The following is a 19,474-nucleotide window of genomic DNA, read 5'->3' on the forward strand; positions in this document are numbered from 1 at the left end:
AGCATAATTGCCTTATATGTGAGCCGAACCAAAGATAAGGATGTAGCTGGAGCCCACCCGCGACGCAGTGTTAACACAACATCAACGTCCCATACTTCCGTGTACCTGGGCCTGGGAGGATTTATGTTAAAGATACCCTTCATAAATTTGGATATCAAAGGGTGAGATCCAACAGAGTGGTGTCCCGATCCCAGCAGCAAGTATGATGACAAGGCACTTTTGGCAGAGTTAATGGCACTATAACTTAATCTTTCGTCAAAAAACAATTTTGAAAGAAACTCTAAGACATCAGCTATCCGTGCCGTATTATACGTTATATTAGAATTTAAATAAAACACTTCCCATCTCTTGATGTAGGAAATGTACTGCTTCTTGGTGCTATCCCGCCAAGCTGCAGTGATCACGTCCACGGTTCGGTCTGATAATCTGAGCCCCAGAAAAGGTTGTCTTAAACTCTGCAAATCAATAAGTTGATTCTATCGTTAATATAAGTTATTCCTGAGTCACGGGATGAATAAGCAAATCTTTGTGTTTACTAATAACCATATAAGGTTCTATTATCATCCCCAACATCAGCGGGAACCATGGCTGCGTAGGCCAGTCAGGCACTACCAAAATGCCTGAAGTCTTCTTGCTTGATTTTTTGCAAGCTGACGAGGCAAAATGGAGGAAAGGCATAAAAGAACATTCCTCCCCAGTGTAACGAGAATGCATCTATCGCCACTGCCCCTGGGTCTGGCTCCCATGCAACATATTTTGACAACTGGTGATTAAGCCTAGATGCAAACACATCAATATCCGGTGTTCTAAACCGAGCAATAATGTCGTTAAATACTTTGTGATCCAACATTCATTCTGTGTTTTCATTAAATTTACGTGACCTAGTGTCTGCCACTGTGTTAAACCGACCTGGCAAGTAAGTAGCTGAAATCCAAATCCTTCTTTCAATACACCAGCGCCAAATAAGGTTAGCTAAACTATCACAGGATACTGACTTGATTCCACCCATGTGATTAATATATGCCACCGCTGTAGTGTTATCCATTTGCAGTTGAACATGCAGATTATGCATATTCCCACAATAAGCCTTCAACCCATAGAATGCCCCCAGCATCTCCAGGTAGTTGATACCATATAAATGAAGAATTGGTAACTCGTGCACATCCCATCTGCCACCGCAACTAGAGATGGTATTAGTAGCTCCCCATCCTTGAGCACTAGCATCAGTTTGTAGTATAACTGAAGGTTTACTGACCAAAATGTCACTGGAGCATTGCTGAATATTGGTCGTCCTCCATTGTAATTCTGATATAGCTTCAGCCGGTAATAGCATAGGTCTGTTAAAATGACCTAAATGGTACTTGAGTGCTTGTTCCTTTGCACGCTGAAAATTTTGATAATGCAAAGGCCCAAATTGTGCAGCTGGAAAAACAGCCACTATTTTGCCAATTACACTAGCCACCTGGCGAATAGATGGCTGCTCCATAACAACAAGGTTGTTACAGGCTTCTATTAATTCTAATCTCTTGCCCCAGGGCAGAGTCACAGACATTTTAATAGAGTTAATGGTAAATCCTAAATAATTAATAACCCTAGTTGGTATCAACCTGGATTTAACTGGATGGATGAGAAACCCCAATTTCTCAAAAATGAGTTTCGTGGCTGAAACAGCTAATTTAGCCAAATACCGCATTTTCCCTATAATTAGAATATCATCCAGATAGGCCATAACAATGTGTTTTTGAGCTCTGAGCAGCCCGAGTACAGGCTTTAGTAATTTGGTAAATAACCTGGGAACTGAAGTTAAACCATTAGGCAACGCTTTAAACTTACATAGCTGCCCCATCCAGCTAAATTTCAAATATCTCCGGTGATCCCTGGGAATGGGAACTGAATAGTATGAATCTTTGAGATCGATGCATGCCATAAAGCATCCTTTGGAAATCAGTTGTTTGGCAGTAACAAAGTTTTCCATTTTAAAATGTCTATACTGCACATGTGAGTTAACATGTGAGTTAAGTTAAGTCAAGGATGATCCGACATCCTCCATCTTTCTTTTGCCTAGAGAATATATTGGAGACGAATTGATGATGTTCATGACTTGACTTCTCGATTACCCCTTTTTTGTGTAATGTATGAATTTTTGCTTGTATATCCAAACCTTCTTGTTTGGAATGAATATATGCCCGACTTGGTGTATGTTGTGTGGGTGGCAATGAGTTAGGAAAAAATTCAATTTTGAACCCTTGTATACTGTGCAATATAAACGGATCTGAGGTTATCCACCGCCATTCGTGCAAAAACAAGTGCAATCTACCAACAACTTGTAACTGGTCCACACACCCCATGTTCCGGATAGAACCAGACCCACCTACCTCCATGGTTACCGGTGGTCTAATAGCAGGTCTAATACGGGTTCTGTTTATGTCCTCGTGGTTTGGAGGGTAGGACTGCTGGGGTGTGAGGATTGTCCATGACGGCCGGCCTGGACCTTAGCCTGAAAGAGACCTCTGCCCAGAAAAATCAACTTTCGAGCTGCCACTAGCTTCAGCCAACCGCTTATTGCTAATGGAGGCGTAGGGGTGTTGTCGCCGAAACAGTGAAGCTTTGCTCGTCAGGTGCTTTGATTAACCCGACAGCTTTGGCTTCGTCATCCAGGTCTTTCACTTGTTTGGACAGGTCTTCCCCGAACAGAAGATTAGGCGGCTGGACATTACTGGACTTACACAGACCTGCAAACTTCGGATTTAATGCAGGCCTGATGGCGCTCTTTGGGAAGCAGTTCATTTCGAAATGTGCATTGCACATTAACGCCAGGGCATCCTGATGGACATCCGATAGTGGCCCGCCATCTACAGTTCTGGCAAAAGCCGTGATGCCTGAAGCCAGTAATTTTAAAATCCGTTGGAGCTTCATTTCCTGGGCCTTAATGCCCCCTCCAATGTAACCCCCGGATGGAACTGTTGACTGCCGGCACTTTTAGTGATGAACAATTCGCAGGCGTGCATTATTTCGCAGCCATTTCAACTGTGACCTGTTCTTGTAATTGATGTGACATAAGATAGTTGATGCTAGAAGCCAGTTCTTCTTGAAGAGGCTCCCCTGTTTGCGAAGGTATTGCAAATCTCGACGCCAGGGCAGGCAACTCTTGTGTGTGAGCCTCACGCATCTCATGCATTCCAGTATGTCCTTCTGACAAACCTCCGAATTCGGAGTCAGTCATGTACTGACCCCTGACACTCCCCTCATCAGAGTGGGAGGCATTAGGCAGCCCTGGACCAGGTGCTGCCACAGGCACGAAAGGAGACCTGTACTGATATGTCTCCATATCACGGAGCATATTATGATGGAGCATCCACTCCATGAGGTGCTCCATTCGGGAGAAACGCCCGAAGATGTTATCCATAGTTGTAGGAGGGGAATCCTCCTGGCCTGACTCGTCTGAGTACTCAGGCCTCTCAGACTTGCATTTGGCTTTGCCCCATTTCGGGGTTGCCAAAGTGCTTGAGCAAGCACCAAGTCTGAAGTCACGGACCGCACTGTCAGCGACTCTGAAGGCGAAACAGACAGCCTCCGGCTAGCTGCAAACCCGCGGTCCTCCGTAGCCGGTTTCCCCGTCTGGATTTGTTCGCCTTGGATTTATTCATCATCCGTCAGCGACCACTGTGAAGGGAAGATTTCCAACAAAAAACGATCTCAGAATGAGTTTAAAACTTACCTGTGAGGTTTTTAAACTTACCACTGGAGGAGTGACGCTCCTCCCAACCAGTCGTGCGCCATGCGTTAGACGTATTGACGCGCATGCGGGCTGGCGGACGTCATCACGTAGTCACACACGTGACTTCGAAATAAAATGTGAGGTTATCCACTTTGGTTGCAAAAACAGGAAGGCAGATTATTATCCGAATGAGAAAAGGTGAAGTACAACTAGATCTGGGGGTTCTTGCTCATCAATCACTGCAAATAAGCATGCAGGTACAGCAGGCCGTGAAGAAAGCGAATGGCATGTTGGTGGCCTTCATAACAAGAAGAGTTTGAGTATAGGAGCAAAGAGGTCCTTCTGCAGTTGTACATGGCCCTAGTGAGACCACACCTGGAGTATTGTGTGCAGTTTTGGTCTCCAAATTTGAGGAAGGACATTCTTGCTATTGAGGGAGTGCAGTGTTGGTTCACAAGGTTAATTCCAGGGATGGCAGGACTGTCATCTGTTGATAGAATGGAGCGCTGGGCTTGTATACTCTGGAATTTAGGATGAGAGGGAATCTATTGAAACATAAGATGTTCCCGATGTTGGGGGAGTCCAGAACCAGGGGCCACAGTTTAAGAATAATGGGTAAGCCATTTAGAACAGAGGTGAGGAAAAAATGTTCACACAGAGGGTTGTGAATCTGTGGAATTCTCTGCCTCAGAAGGTAGTGGAGGCCAATTCTCTGGATGCTTTCAAGAGAGAGTTAGATAGAGCTCTTAAAGATAGCAGAGTCAGGGGATATGGGGAGAAGGCAGGAATGGGGTACTGATTGTGAATGCTCAGCCATGATCACTGTGAATGGTGGTGCTGGCTCGAAGGGCCGAATTGGCCTACTCCTGCACCTATTGTCTATTGAAGGGGAAAATATTTAATAGGAATCTGAGGGGTAACTTTTTCACAGAGGGTGGTAGGTGTATGGAACAAGCTGCCATATGAGGTAGTTGAGGCTGGGACTATCCCATCATTTAAGAAACAGACAGGTACATGGATTGGACAGGTTTGGAGGGATATGGACCAAGCGCAGACAAGTGAGACTAGTGTAGCCTGGACATTGTTGGCCAGTGTGGGCAGGTTGGGCCGAAGGGCCTGTTTCCACACTGTATCACTCTTGACCAGCACCTGCGGCCAGCACCACCCCTAGATGACTTGATTTCTAAGGGCCTTATTCTCTTGAATCTAAGGAGACTACATATTATAAACCTGCATTTCTTTTTTGTTTTGTAGTATATCAAGAGGTTAGAAGCAGAAAATAAATGTTCCAATGCACAATTGGTACAATTAGTAAGTATATTAACTTCCAATCATTCAATTAGAAATTGTTATCATTGGTATCATTTAAAAATAAATTGGATAGGCATATGGATGAGACGGGAATGGAGGGTTATGGTATGAGTGCAGGCAGGTGGGACTAAGGGGAAAAAAAAATGTGTTTGGCATGGACTTGTAGGGCCGAGATGGCCTGTTTCCGTGCTGTAATTGTTATATGTTATATGTTATATATGTTATCGGCTGCAATTTACATCACTGAAAATGCATTTAAATCACTGAAATTGCGTTTCACAAATTAGCAATCCTCTCAAATAATCTGATATTAGACTCTCAAGATGTTCTGTATTATCATGTCATGTTGCTCAATCTAGATATTCTGCAGGGGATGCTTCTTGCTGCTGGGTTTTCCACATGAGCCAGTAGCACTCACCTGAGTGGTATTTGCACATAGGAATAATTCAGCAATCTCAGAGAACACATAGCAGGAATATTTTGTGAACTGAGGCATTGCCAAACCTAACAGTGTCCTTCCATTCATAAATGGCATATGTCCCTTTATGATTCTAGAATTGATGGGCTATCAATCATGATTGAATAGACGAAGCTGCCTGGGGTTCTTTTCTCTGGAAAAAAAGATAATAGTTTTATGTATGAGGGAGACCAAAACTAGTGCTGCAAAGTTAAGATAGTTTCTTAACTATAAGATAAATCTAACCTTAAGATAGTCTTGTGGAAACCAAGAGTTACTTCAGTAGTAAGTAAGTAGTATGAATGTGGGAAATTCCTGGCACAGGGAGTGACTGAGGTCAATTGGATAATTACACTTAAGGAGAGCTAGATAACCACAATGGGGGAAAGGAATGGGAGGCTGCTCAGCCAAGATGAGATGAATGAGTGTTGGAAGAAGCATACATGGAGCATAACCTACAGGATAGCATGGACTGCATGGCTTCCCTGCCACGGATCTCATGTATTTCAATGTGATCCTGACACACTCCCATCTACTATCCCCTGGATTAGCTGAATGGCATTGAGATATTGCACAAAACAATTTGGATTACTCCTCGAATCTCCATGATGCCCTGTTACATTATGTAGCCACATTTTTATCTTGTTTGGGGACCTAACAAATTTAAGAATAAGCATATGGAATGCATTGAGGGATTTTTCCCAGTGACCATTCTTCCTTGGCATAACAGTGTTAAGCTATGAACAATGATTTCGCATTGAGCCTTCTGGTGGATTTGAGTAGCTTAACATTCTTTCCATATTTATGTTGAAAACTAAAAGGAGAATGAGAATAAAGTGCACTTGGCATTCTTTTAGCTGAGTTGGTGACCCATTCCTCTCCAGATATGCTGCCTGTTATTCCAGCATTTTGTGTCTGGCTGGTGATATTTAAATGTGGATTCAAAATCCACTGTAGCAGATCCTAAAAGCACTTGGAGAGAAACTGATGCGATGATCACTGCCTATTTTAGGCACCACCCAATCTGACCAATTTGGCTCCAGCAGAACAATGTGCTCCGTGCTTTAAAATGAACAATGGATCTGATCAATCAGATATGGGTGAGTTTAAAATTATCCCATTGGGCATCAGCACATAAACTTCATAATAGTAGTGATAATGAAATATATGGTTGGTGATGCCATCCTATTGCTAAAAAAGCTACCTGTTTTGTTGGATATTAAAAAAATCTTAGGTTAACTTTGGAAAAATGTTAGAGTACTTTCTGTATTTTAGTTAAAATTTGTCCATGAGCATCGCCAAAACACATTAATTGTTCATCTATTTTATGACTATTTGTGAGCCTTTATTGTAAACATATAAACATGGTTGGTATGTTTGCCTATATAACATCCATCATTTCAAAATAATTAAACAGTGTAAATTAGAGAAATTAATGCTATACTTGTTCATCCTGTTATGAGATTTATATATAATGATTCATATATTAATTTTATTCAAGAAACAGAAGCACAAAAGAACCATAAAAAAGTTGCATGTTCAGTTGGCACAAGTCAAGCAAGATTCAGCAATAAGTGTCATCAAAGCAAAAGAGAAAATACAAACATTGGAGAATGAAATTCAAATCATCAAGGGTCAGTATTATTGTGCAACGGCTTTATTGCATAAATGTAAAATCACTGTTTATTGATACATATGGAGCTCTACATCCATCGTCTAATAGAATTCAGATATTTGGCCCACAAAGAAGAGTAACATTCACTCTGATTTTGTGACTTCTGAGGTGACAGATGAGGTCAATGTGGCATCATCAGGCTTTAGATGGGACATAACGGAGTGGGTAAGCAGGTAGCTTGTGAGATTGTTCGCTTCTTTCACCAATACGGCAGAGCCTCTATGTGCTCCCGAGTAAGACTTGATACTCCTACGTATCATCCTCCTATATTCTGAGCGGTCAGGGGCCAGGTACTCCCAAGGGACAAAGGGGATGTTGCATTTCTCAATGCTTTGAGCATGTCCCTGAATCTTTTCTCCGTCTGCCTGGTTATCTCCTTGTGTGACAGTTTTTGGAATAGAGTGTCTGTTTTGGAAGTTTGATATTGATGTATGAGTGGTGTGGTTTGTCCAGTGGAACCAACTGAATGTAGTTAAAGACTCTGCTGTGCTGAGAATGTTGGCATGAGCAAGGATGCTGATATTGATTCATGTGTAGGAAGGAACTGCAGATGCTGGTTGAAACCGAAGATAGACACAAAAAGCTGGAGTAACTCAGCGGGACAGGCAGCATCTCTGGAGAGAAGGAATGGGTGATGTTTCGGGTCGATCTTCTGATATTGATTCATTTATCCTGATCAGTGAATTTTCAGAAACTGTCCGTAGTGTCTAAGTTTCAGAAACATAGTAGAACAGGGATCACTGCTGCCTAGCTTACTATAAGTTTTGTGCCATATCAAGCCCTTGATCTTCAGTCATCCTTTTTCTCAATCAACCAAAAGATCTGCCAGTGCGCTGGAGCCAATGGTGAATTCCAACATCGATATCTGCCTTTGCTGAGAGTTGCTGCCGAGTTATGAGAAGCGCTTCTTTCTTTCTCAGGGTCTCTTTGTGAACCTTTATTACCACAGGGTAGTGTTCTCCGCAGTAGAGAAAAGTGGTTAAAAGATGTTGAGTGGCAAGATCCTTCCTCGCATTTGCTTCAGTGAACAAGTAAATGTTTGTGTCCTTGTCTCCAGAGCAACCTTTTGGTGGAGCCCTGTCTCACTCATAACTGACAAATCACCCAAAGGCCACATGTTTCCAAAAAGGTAACCCCACTGAAGTACTAAAACACAGCAGTGAAGAACTGTTCTTTACTCTTGTGAAGAGTAACAAATTAACAATCAAATTATCAAAATCTGTGAAGACAAGAATGTACCGGGGACCTTGGTGATGTTGTGGTCATGACCACCTTCAGGAAGGGAGACGGGTATGCAGTTAACTACAAAATGCTCTTTCTTCTCTGCTGTTTGTCATAGATAAAGTAAATGGTGGTCCTCCTTAACCACCTCTTCCCAGTGGCTGAAGGTCAGCTCCCTCAATCACTGTGTGGATTCAATCCAGCGAGAAGCATAGCAGACATGAGCTTCACTGTGTAGAAGAATCCCAGGAGAAGTGCAAGGGGTACTACCAATTACTATAAAAGAATACTTAATTTTCAACCTCACTAAGCCATTGGGTTCATTAACAGGACAGATTTTAAGCACTCTCCTAAAATTTGGCTCCTCACAGAATATTTTCTGCCTTTTACATGTGCTTTATGATGACATTATCCACATTCCAAACCCATCTCAGTAAAGGCATGGTTCAAACAAGGTGATGTTATCGCGAACATTCTCACTGCAGTGCTGTAGATTTATCCAACTAACCCAGTGCAGGACTGGACATAATGTGTAGGAAGGAACTGCAGATGCTGGTTTAAATCGAAGATAAACATAAAATGCTGGAGTAACTCAACGGGACAAGCAGCATATCTGGAGAGGAGGAATGGGTGACGTTTTGGGTCGAGACCCTTCTTCAGACTCCAGCATTTTGTGTATACCGCAGGACTGGACATAATCTTCAGACCAAATGGAATCTGTTCGGCTTTCAGCAACCAAGATTATCTGAACCTCAGTCATTGAGTCACACTATGCAGACGGTGCTTGCACTCACAAACCCATAGAGGCCGAGCTCCAGGCCACTGTTGACTTCTTTACTGAACCATATTTGCACAGCCAGAAGATGGCAGCACTGTACTGAGTATTGTGATTGTTAATTTGTTCCTATGTAGTGCTGCTTGTTAACTCAAGATATCCTAGTTGCTGCTCTCCATGTCTTTTTAGTAAATAGAGGCCAGGGATGACAACACTCGATGCAAGATCATGCAGTGACTCGTGGGGTGCCGCAAGGCTCGGTGCTGGGACCCCAGTTATTTACAATATATATTGACGATTTAGACATATAAATTATATGTGACAATCTACAGCACGGATGACACAAAGCTGGGCCCAGCAAGTCCGTGAGATGAGGATTTTTTTTTTTTCCCCTTAGCCCAGGGCCTGCACTCATGGACCATAACCCTCCATTCCCTTCTCATCCATATGCCTATCCAATGTGGAAATGATACCAACGTGCCTCCAGATTCCACTGGAAGCACATTGGTGGTGAGAACAGGAAGGCAGATTATTATCTGAATGGTGTTGGATTAGGAAAAGGGGAGGTGCAACGAGACCTGGGTGTGCTTGTACATCAGTCACTGAAAGTAAGCATGCACGTACAGCAGGCAGTGAAGAAAGCTAATGGCATGTTGGTCTTCATTACAAGAGGATTTGAGTTTAGGAGCAAGGAGGTCCTACTCCAGTTGTATATGGTCTAGCGTGCAATTTTGGTCTCCTAATTTGAGGAAGGTCAATCGTGCTATTGCGGGAGTGCAGCATAGGTTCACCAGGTTAATTCCCGGGATGGCGGGACTGACATGATGAAAGAATGGGTCGACTGGGCTTGTATTCACTGGAATTTAGAAGGTTGAGAGGATATCTTATAGAAACATATAAAATTCTTAAAGGATTGGACAGGCTAGATGCTGGGAAAAATTTCCCAATGTTGGGGGAGTCCAGAACCAGGGGTCACAGTTTAAGAATAAGGGGTAGGCCATTTAGGACTGAGCTGAGGAAAAACATTTTCACCCAGAGAGTTGTGAATCTGTGGAATTCTCTGCCACAGAAGACAGTGGAGGCCAATTCACTGGATGTTTTCACGAGAGAGTTAGATTTAGCTCTTAGGGCTGAAGGAATCAAGGGCTAGGGGGAAAAAGGCAGGAACAGGGTACTGATTTTAGATGATCAGCCATGATCATATTAAATGGCCAACTCCTGTACCTTTTTTCCCTATGTTTCTATCATTAAGTTTGCAGATATGCATAGTGTAACCTTCGCCAGGCAGAGAATACTTATTCTTGAATCTTACTGGGAAACGTGATATTGTACGCAATCACTGAAAATACAGCATTGTTTGAGGGAAACTTTTCTTGTAGTACAGAGACAAGTTAGAGGCAGTCTGATTATGAGTACGTCATGGGAAAATAAACCTTTTCCTCCATCAGCTGTCTCCAATAGTTAAGAGATAAACACTGTCAGGGGTGAGGGCACCAGCAAGTGGAAACAATTCACTTCTGGCATATCATGGGTTACCACACAAAGAGAGTTTCCTGCTGGGAAACCCACCAATAGCACTGATGGTTGTCGTGGGAAACAAATATGACTCTCAGTAATTCCCATAAAAGATTGTGAGAATCTTTGAAGAACAGAGAGAAGAAAATTCAAAAGAAATGAAAAAAATATATCAGAAATGGTACTAAGATTATCCACAGAGTGTTTTTATTAAACATCTCAGCTTAATTCTATCAGTAGCTCAGTGTCTATTAACCCAGTGCATGTCAATTGCTTTTGAGATGCGGACTTGAAAATTCTTCAGAGTAAAATAGGTGGTTGGAAATTCTTCCGAGTAAAATAGGTGGACTTTATTCACATTGAAATTATATTATCGCCATTTCAATAATATGGCCTTAAAACTTAAATAAAGAAACTACAAACAGTGGCAATCTGGTTGAACACAAATCTGGGTAAAAGTTGCTCTCTATTAGGTCCTCTAAACATTATATCACACATAATGGAAGCCAAATTCTGTTCTATATTTTGTCTTAGTCTGAGAAATACATTTTCCTGACTGCTGATGCTAATTCAAAAATCACTATGATAAAAAGAGGTATAACCCACTTTTACTTGCCCTGCAAGTTTTTCGCCATTGGTAAACTGCAATTGGAAATTCAAAATCTTCATTCATCTTTCAACTCGGATATCCATATTTGATATTTGGGATCTTAGATTTTCTTCAGAGACCATATTGGGGAGTTAGTGGGAACATAATAATATAGTAAACAATGATATTGATAAACCTATTGTATGTACAGAATTTTTTATTTTTTTTAATTTTTTATTAGAAGTACAGTAAATTACAATAAAACACATCACATATATCTTAATACATTTGTTGTACCACTTTGTTTTTCGAGCTTTAAAAAAGATAGAAATAAAAGAAGTAAGGAAAGTGAGCAAGAATCGTGAAGGTGCAGGAAAGTGTTTGGGAAAAGAAAGCCCCTTAGGGAAGAAGTTAGAGAAGGAAGTAAAGAAAGGAAATTAGACCCTAGAAAGAAAAGAAAAAAAAAGGAAAAACAATCGCTCTATTGTAACACAAAACTCCGCAAACAAGGATATACCAACCGTATTTTTTTTTTTTTAACTTTATTTTATACCCCCCGTTACCAGATCCTGGTACCATTTATATTTTAAATTACTATTGCACCTTACACTTGTAATAGTTCCATAAATGCAGACCACGTATTTTGGAAGTGGTCTGCTTTGCCTGCTAGGAGGAGTCTCATCTCTTCCAAGTGTAGTGTTTCGAACATGTTTGAAATCCACATTTTTATTGTTGGTATTGGAGCATTTTTCCAAAATTTGAGTATAAGCTTTTTTCCCATTATTAGCCCGTAATTAAGTAAGTTTTTTTGAAACACGTTTAATTCAGGGTTACCTTCCGATATTCGAAAAATGATCCATTCTGCTTTTAGTACAAGTTTTATTTTAAATAATTTTGTGAAGATTTCAAATATTTCATTCCAGAATTTTTGGATTTTTATACAAAAAACAAAAGAGTGCGCTATGGTAGCTTCTTGTGACTGACATTTATCACAAATGGGTGAGACATTGGGGAAAAGTTTATTTATTTTAGCTTTTGAATAATATAGTCTATGTAATGTTTTGTATTGAATTAGAGTATGTCGTACGTTGATCGAGCATTTATGCACATATAGTAAGTTTTTATCCCAGCTCTCTTTTGAAATTTTTATAGCTAGTTCTTGTTCCCAATCTCTTCTAATACCATCGGTTGTAGGTATTTATATATTTAAAATAATGTTGTATAAGTATGATATTAGATTTGCTGATTCAGCCTTTGTCTTCATGGCTTCATCCAATATGTCTGGGGACATGTTATGATAGTCTTTTGTGTATTTTTTCAGATAGTCACGGATTTGAAGATATTTAAAATATTGATTATTTTTCAAGTTATATTTCAGTTGTAATTGTTGAAATGATAATATTTTTCCTAATTCATACAAGTCTCCGAGCGTTTTGATTCCCATTCTTTCCCATTGTGTAAATGATTTATCTATAATTGAAGGTTTAAACGACGGGTTATTAACTATTGGCATTAAAAGAGATAGATTTCTTAATTTTACATTCTGTTTTATTTGTTTCCAAGTTCTAATTGTGCTATGTATCATTGGATTTTTATTATAATTTTTGTTATTCAGATTCATTGGTGAGAGGAGAGTCGCTCCTGTAATACACGGAGAGCAGTCCTCTCTCTCCATTACAATCCAGTCCACCTGCTGGGCAGAGTTGTCCAGCAGGTGAATCATATTTTTAATATTTACTGCCCAATTATAGTACATAAAGTTAGGGAGCGCTAGACCACCCATCTTTTTTGGTTTACTAAGGTGTGCTCTTTGTATTCTGTGGGATTTATAATCCCATATAAAATTTGTAATGTCTTAGTCTAGTTTTTTGAAAAACTTTTTTTTTGTATGTATGTACAGAATTAAAAGTTTGTTCAGGCTATTTTTATTATCAGTCCAGTTATAGGAATTAATTGCTGGGATATTATCATCCTTAAGGCATTGCTATAATGTGGTGGGACTTTGCCAATTTTCTAAGCATAAGGTATAGGAGCAGGAGTAGGCTATTTGGCCTTTCAAGCCTGCACCACTATTTGTTAAGCGGACGACTGATCTTTCTCAATGCCACTTTTCTGCATGATCTCAATGTTTCTTCATTCCATTAATTTCCAATAAGTTTGAATGAACTTACTAACTAAGTTCTCAAAGGCCTCCGGGGTAGCAAATTTCAAAGATCCACCAACATCTGTGTGAAGAAATGTATTTTTGTCTCGGTTCCAAATGGCCTATCTCTTATTCTCAAACTGTGCCCTTTGTTCCAGACTCCTCAAGTAGAAGAAACAGCCTTTGTCCACATATCGTGTTGCACACTTTAAGAATTTTGTTCACTAGTGAGATCTCTCCTCATTCTTTGAAACTCTAGAGAATATACTTAGAGTATATCCTTTTTTTAATGCAGTAAACCAGAACTATTTATAATTTTTCAATCCATTCTTTCCAAGGCTTAATATAAACACGGTAAAACATTTTAACTTATTTTTTTCAAATAATCTCATAATAAAGATTAACATACTACCTGTATTTACCTTTCTAATCACTTATTGGACCTACATGTTGGTTTCAGTGACATGTAAAAGGATGCCGAGATCGCTTTGAATCTCAATCCTACCCAATATTTTGTAACTTAAAAAATGACACTTCTCTATTTTATGCATTCAATTAATAATTTTTTTCCATGTTATATTGTCCCTGCCATCTTCTGGCCCACTCACTAACATTTATTTTCCCATGAGGCTTCATGCTATTTCAGGCAACTTTTAATTCCTTCCTTAAATTTAATGCTACATTTAATCTCTCTTGTCAGCCATGAATTGATCACCCTCTTTGTTTGTATTTTATACCTAAAAGCAATATAATGTTTCTATAAATTATGCATTTATCCATAAATGCTTGTGATTGCCTGTTCCTCACCATACTTTCCATTGTATTTCTCAATCAACCAGAACTGCTAATTTCTTCATTGTCTACTTTGTTTAGATCTAAGACCCTCATTTCAGTTGAACCACATCTAGATATGATGGGCACTGATTCTTCCAGGCCCTTTTCCAATATATTTATCAATTAATCCTTTTGCAGTATACTCTCTTTCCGAACGAATAAAATAAGATCTAAATTAATGTGTTTTTTCCAAACATGATGAATTACAATAACATCTCATATATATATTTAATGAATTTGCCCTCAATTTATTAGCACTAATAACTAGTGTTAATCCTAATATGTTTCTTTTGATTGGGATTATTATAAGGGAGAAGGTGGACATATGATTCCATTGGTGCTGCAGTGCTTTGTGGCAACAGAATAGATTCTGTGAAAGGAGCAGGTGCCTCAGACTAGTAAACCTCTCAATTGCTGTGATGGGGCCAAGATAGGGAGGATCTAAGATGAATGCAAGTTAAACAGCTATTAGCTGAGGTGTTCATAAATCTGATTTATGAGTGGTTGAATACGAGTTGCACATTAATGGATTGAATGTTCTGCATTTGAATTTATGTGAAGTGGTCCTCAGTGAAACCTTGGACCTGCAAAGTCCCAAATACCAAAAAGTCCCATCCGTTTTTTTCCAGTGGAAGTGAAGAAAGAGATGAAAATGTTTCCTTTAGTTTTTGATGCCTGCTTTGATTCAGTAGCAAAATATTGCAGATGCTAAAAATCTGAAATAAAACAGAAAACACTGGAAATACTCAGCAGGTCACACATTATGAAGGATTTTAAGATTTTTGATGAAGTCTTTTACCTGAATCGTTCACTGTGTTTTTCAAAATTTCAAATGTTGGATGGTTAGCTTACTGTAAGTGCTAATATAAGTCTCTTTGTTCATTGATCCAGAGGAAAAATATGGTCGTTCTGAATAAGAATTCGTACAAGAACACTACCGTCCATCTGGGTTCCCAGCATATGTTAATGTCCTTTTTACTTCTTCCCTGCTAAAGTTGATGTACTCTTCCTTGTTGGTATTGTCAGGAAATTGAATATATTTCCATATCCCTTAAATTTATAAAGGTTCATGATTTTAAATTAAACTGAGCAATTAATGTCATGAGCAAATCACCCCCAAAACCAATGCAACATTTAACGTTAGAGCAAGTAATTATTCTTTCAATTAAGGGCTCTTGTTGAGCTATACTCCCTAGAATGTATGGACATGTTAAGGAAAAAGCACAGGCAACTTTGATTTCCCATGTTAGTGCACGAAACCCATCCCCACCCACACATGATCTGAATTGCACTGGCCTGTTGCCACCAGCAACCCTACGGGTTCCATTACTCAGTGGTTCCGATGGATCTCAGGCCCTGGGAACCACAATCACCCAGTGAAGGTTTCAGGTGCTGTATCTCGAAGCTTCACTCTGGGATGGCTTCAATGGAATTTTGACAAGTCTTTGCTGTCAAAGGCTTTTCAATTATGATGATCAGAGGCATTTAAAAATAGTACACTTTGGTTAAATGACAAAAACTTCTTAAAAATGCAAGAAAATAAAAGTAATTTAACTTGTAAACATTTTGAAGTGCTAGAAATTAATTAAGAACACTGAAAAATAAACATCCACTTATTTTTGTTTGCCTTTCTAATTATAGCAATAGTGAGTGCTTGTAGGACTCATGTTTTGTCCCTCTGGGCGGGCAAGTGAATGATTCTTTTAAAGTGTGCATGCAGATGGCTGAAGTAATCAAATAGCAAAAACTGCAGATGATGGAAACTTGAATTAAAAGGGGGAGATGATGGAGATCTTGAACAGGTCATGCACCATCTGCGGGCACAAACAGAGTTAGCATTTCAGGTTGATTATCAGAGAAACGGACGGTTGAGAAGTTTAACAGAACAATGGTATTCTTTATGGTTTTGTTTGCAGTGTATTTTGCTTCTGAATGCATTATTTTTATGGAGTGGGATTGCCTACATTTTTTACTTGAATCCAGGTAGAATAGTGCAATGAATGCTGCTTCCACTAAAACACGTGCAGTTAGCTCGTCTTGAACATGTCTTGAAGTAAAAGCCCTAACAAGGTCATGCTGATTTCTCCATTTATGGTGTCTTTGACAGACTACCTTTTGGAAATCCAAGACTGGTGAATTTACTGGCACAATCCAAAACTGGAAGACTGACTAAATTACAAAGTAGACGCAACAAAACATAATGAGTAAATTAATCAAATAAAACAATAAGCAGATTACAAACAGTAGAAAAAGCATGAGGTGAATCCTAAAAGATTCACCAGTGTCAACAGCTACTATAAACACCCGCACAGCAAAATTGCTCATTGATACATTAAAACAGCAGAGACAGACAATCATGGGATGCATTTGCAGCTCATTTTTTACACTCGGTGTTTGGCATTGGTTCTGCTGCTTTTAAACAGTGCTGAATGTAATTAATCTCTGGATGAGCATGGTCTTCTCGCGTCCTTGAATATAAAAGTAAACCATGTTCATTTGAATTCCCTTTGATTCAATTTTCCAGAAATGACAAGCTACCCACTGTGATCAGAAATTTCCAAGCAGACAGTGACGCTGTGCTTTTTGAAGAGAATTTGTTACTACTGTTTGATTTGCAGCTATCCAGTTTACTGTGCTCTTACAAAAATGAATTATACTTGGTACTGTTCAAAAGCGAATGCAATTGCATGGACATTGTGAGAATCAGTTCCACAGCTTTTTGTGTGACTGAGCAGCAAAAGACATCCCGTGATCGTCTGTGTCTGCATATGATGTTTTGTGGTCTGTGGATTCTTTCTATTGTTTCTAATTTAAGACTAGCATTGGCATTGGTCATGGAAACCGCTACTATAAATGGCATTCTGCCAGTTAGCGAACTCCGATGTGATTACAGAGCAGTATTTTTCACATTGTTTTTTTCAACAAATGTTCCACAAAATGAAGACAGATTATTTTATTCTAAATTAAAGTAATTAAGTGTAACAAAGACCATAAGATAAATGAAAACAATATTTTGTTTTGGCTTTATTTTGACTTATCTTGAGTAATCTCCTGACCCCACCCTTCAGTTATTTTTCACTACATTCTACAATTTTCCATTTTTTAGATTTTCGTTCAAGCCTTTGGTTTGCTTTTAATTTTATTGACATCGAGTCGGATCGCAGATTTGAACTATTAATGAATTCTAGCAGAATATCTCGTACATATTTCTGCCTGGCTATTGACAGTGGAATTCAATATCATCCGTGATTTGGGAATTTGTAACAGAACTGCACATGAAGGACCTTTGGCCCACAATGTCTGTGACAAAGATGATGCCAAGATCATCCCTTAGCTACTTGCATATAATCCATATCCCTCCATTCCCTGCATTTCCATATGCCTATCCAAATTGTTTTGACTACGCCTCTTAAAATTACTACTAACATATCAGCTTCAACCACAACCCCAGGCAGCACGGTCAGGCATTTACTCGTTGTAAAAAAAAACTTGCCCTGCACATCTATCTATCTATTCTATCTATAATATAAAGCTCTGTGGCTGGCTGGCCGGCTGTTTTTCTGCCTGACTTGTGGTTGCCAGCCTTTGATTCGTTGCCACGCCAACACCAAACGCACACATTTTTTCCATTTCGGTAGAGATTTCACTTTTCATTCTAAGTATCCACTCATTAAATTTCGTCGAGTTTATGTACACATTTTTAATAAAATCCTTCTCTCCCCCCCCCCCCAAAATAAAAAAAAACAGCTCTCACCCATAGAATGTTGGTGAATGTTCCATCGTGTGATGTCACAATGCCCAATGCTCACAGATGTCCAATCGGAATGGACCCATTTACATATGCCTTTGCAGCAGCCCCAGCTCCTCCCCCCCACCCCCGCAGCCTGTGTTGAAGCGCGTGTGGGAATAGAGAAAGTGGATTGGAGGTGATAGGGAATGGGCACAGATGGACTGTCCCTACCCCTCCCCCTTCCACTCTCACCCCACCCCTCTCCCCTCCCTCCACACTCTTCCCCCCTCCCGCCCCTACCCCATCTCCCTCCTCCCCTCCCTCCCCCCTCCCCACACCTCTCTCTCCCTCCCCCACACCTCTCTCTCCCCCTCCTCCATCCCTCTCTCTCCTCCCCCCCCCATCCCTCTCACCTCTCCATCTCCCTCTCCTCACCCCTCTCCCTCTCCTCCCCCTCCTCCTCCCCCCCCCATCCCTATCTCCCTCACCCCCCTTCCCTCTCCCCCCTTCCCTCCCTCCCCCCCCCCCCCCCCCTCCCCCCCCCCCCCCCCCCCCCCCCCTCTCCACCCCTCCCTCCCCCCCCCCCCCTCCCCCTCCCCTCTCTCCTCGCCTCCCCCCCCCACTCTCCTCCCCCTCCATCTCCATCTCCCTCTCCTCAACCCTCTCTCCCCCCCCCCTCCCCCTTCCCTCTCCCCCTCACCCCTTCCCCTACCCCCCCCCCCTGTCCCTCCCCCTCTCCCCACTCTCCCCCCGACCCCTCCCCTCCCCACTCTTCCACTTCTCTCCCCCCCTACCCCACCCCTCTCCCTCTCCCTCCCCACCCATCTGTCTCCCCCCTCCCCCCCCCCTCCCCTCCCCTCTCTCCCCCACCACTTCCCCCTACCCCTGTGTCCCTCTTCCACCACTCCCCTCTGTCCTTCTACCACCACTCCCTCTCTACCTCTCTCCCCCTTCCTCCCTCCCCACTCTTCCACTTCTCTCCCCCCCCTCCCCCTCCCACTCTCCCTCCCCACTCTTTCCCCTCTCCCCCCCACCCCTCTCCCCCTCCCTCCACACTCTCTCTCTCCCTCCCTCCCCTACACCACCTCCCTCCTTCCCCCCTCCTCCCCACCCTCTCCCCCCCCCCCCCCCTCCCCTCTCTCCTCCCATCCCCCCCCCCCCTCTCCTCCCCTCTCCATCTCCCTCTCCTCCCCCCTCCTCCCCCCACCCCCCATCCCTCCCTCCCCCCCCCCCCCCCTCTCTCCCCCCCCCCCCCCCCCCCCCTCCCCCCCCCCCCCCCCCACCCCCCCCCCCTCCCCCCCCTCCCTCCCCACTCTTCCCCTTCTCTACCCCCCTTTCCCCACCCCTCTTCCTCCCCCACCCCTCTCTTCCCCTCCCTTCCCCCTTGCTCCCCTCTATCCCCCACCCCTTTCCCCTACCCCTTTGTCCCTCTTCCACCACTCCCCCTACCCCTCTCCCCCCCCCCTCTCTCTCCCACTTCTACCACTCCCCCTCCTACCTCTCTCC

The 19,474-nt window shown here is 41.8% G+C and overlaps 1 protein-coding gene across 5 annotated transcripts in view; it reads left to right on the forward strand.

Annotated features, from left to right (window-relative positions):
• Window positions 1-19,474, forward strand: part of LOC129695669 (coiled-coil domain-containing protein 192-like) — a 76,994-nt gene that overhangs the window by 46,691 nt on the left and 10,829 nt on the right. For 3 of the 5 annotated variants that reach the window (XM_055632835.1, XM_055632830.1, XM_055632834.1), the window contains 2 exons: window positions 4,973-5,029; window positions 6,988-7,120. In XM_055632835.1, coding sequence (XP_055488810.1) covers window positions 4,973-5,029; window positions 6,988-7,120 — 190 coding nt within the window. The remainder of the gene's footprint in view (window positions 1-4,972; window positions 5,030-6,987; window positions 7,121-19,474) is intronic. The other 2 variants (XM_055632833.1, XM_055632831.1) reach the window with 2 other exon arrangements.

Source organism: Leucoraja erinacea, chromosome 3 (assembly GCF_028641065.1).
Source record: "Leucoraja erinacea ecotype New England chromosome 3, Leri_hhj_1, whole genome shotgun sequence".
NCBI lineage: Eukaryota > Metazoa > Chordata > Chondrichthyes > Rajiformes > Rajidae > Leucoraja > Leucoraja erinaceus.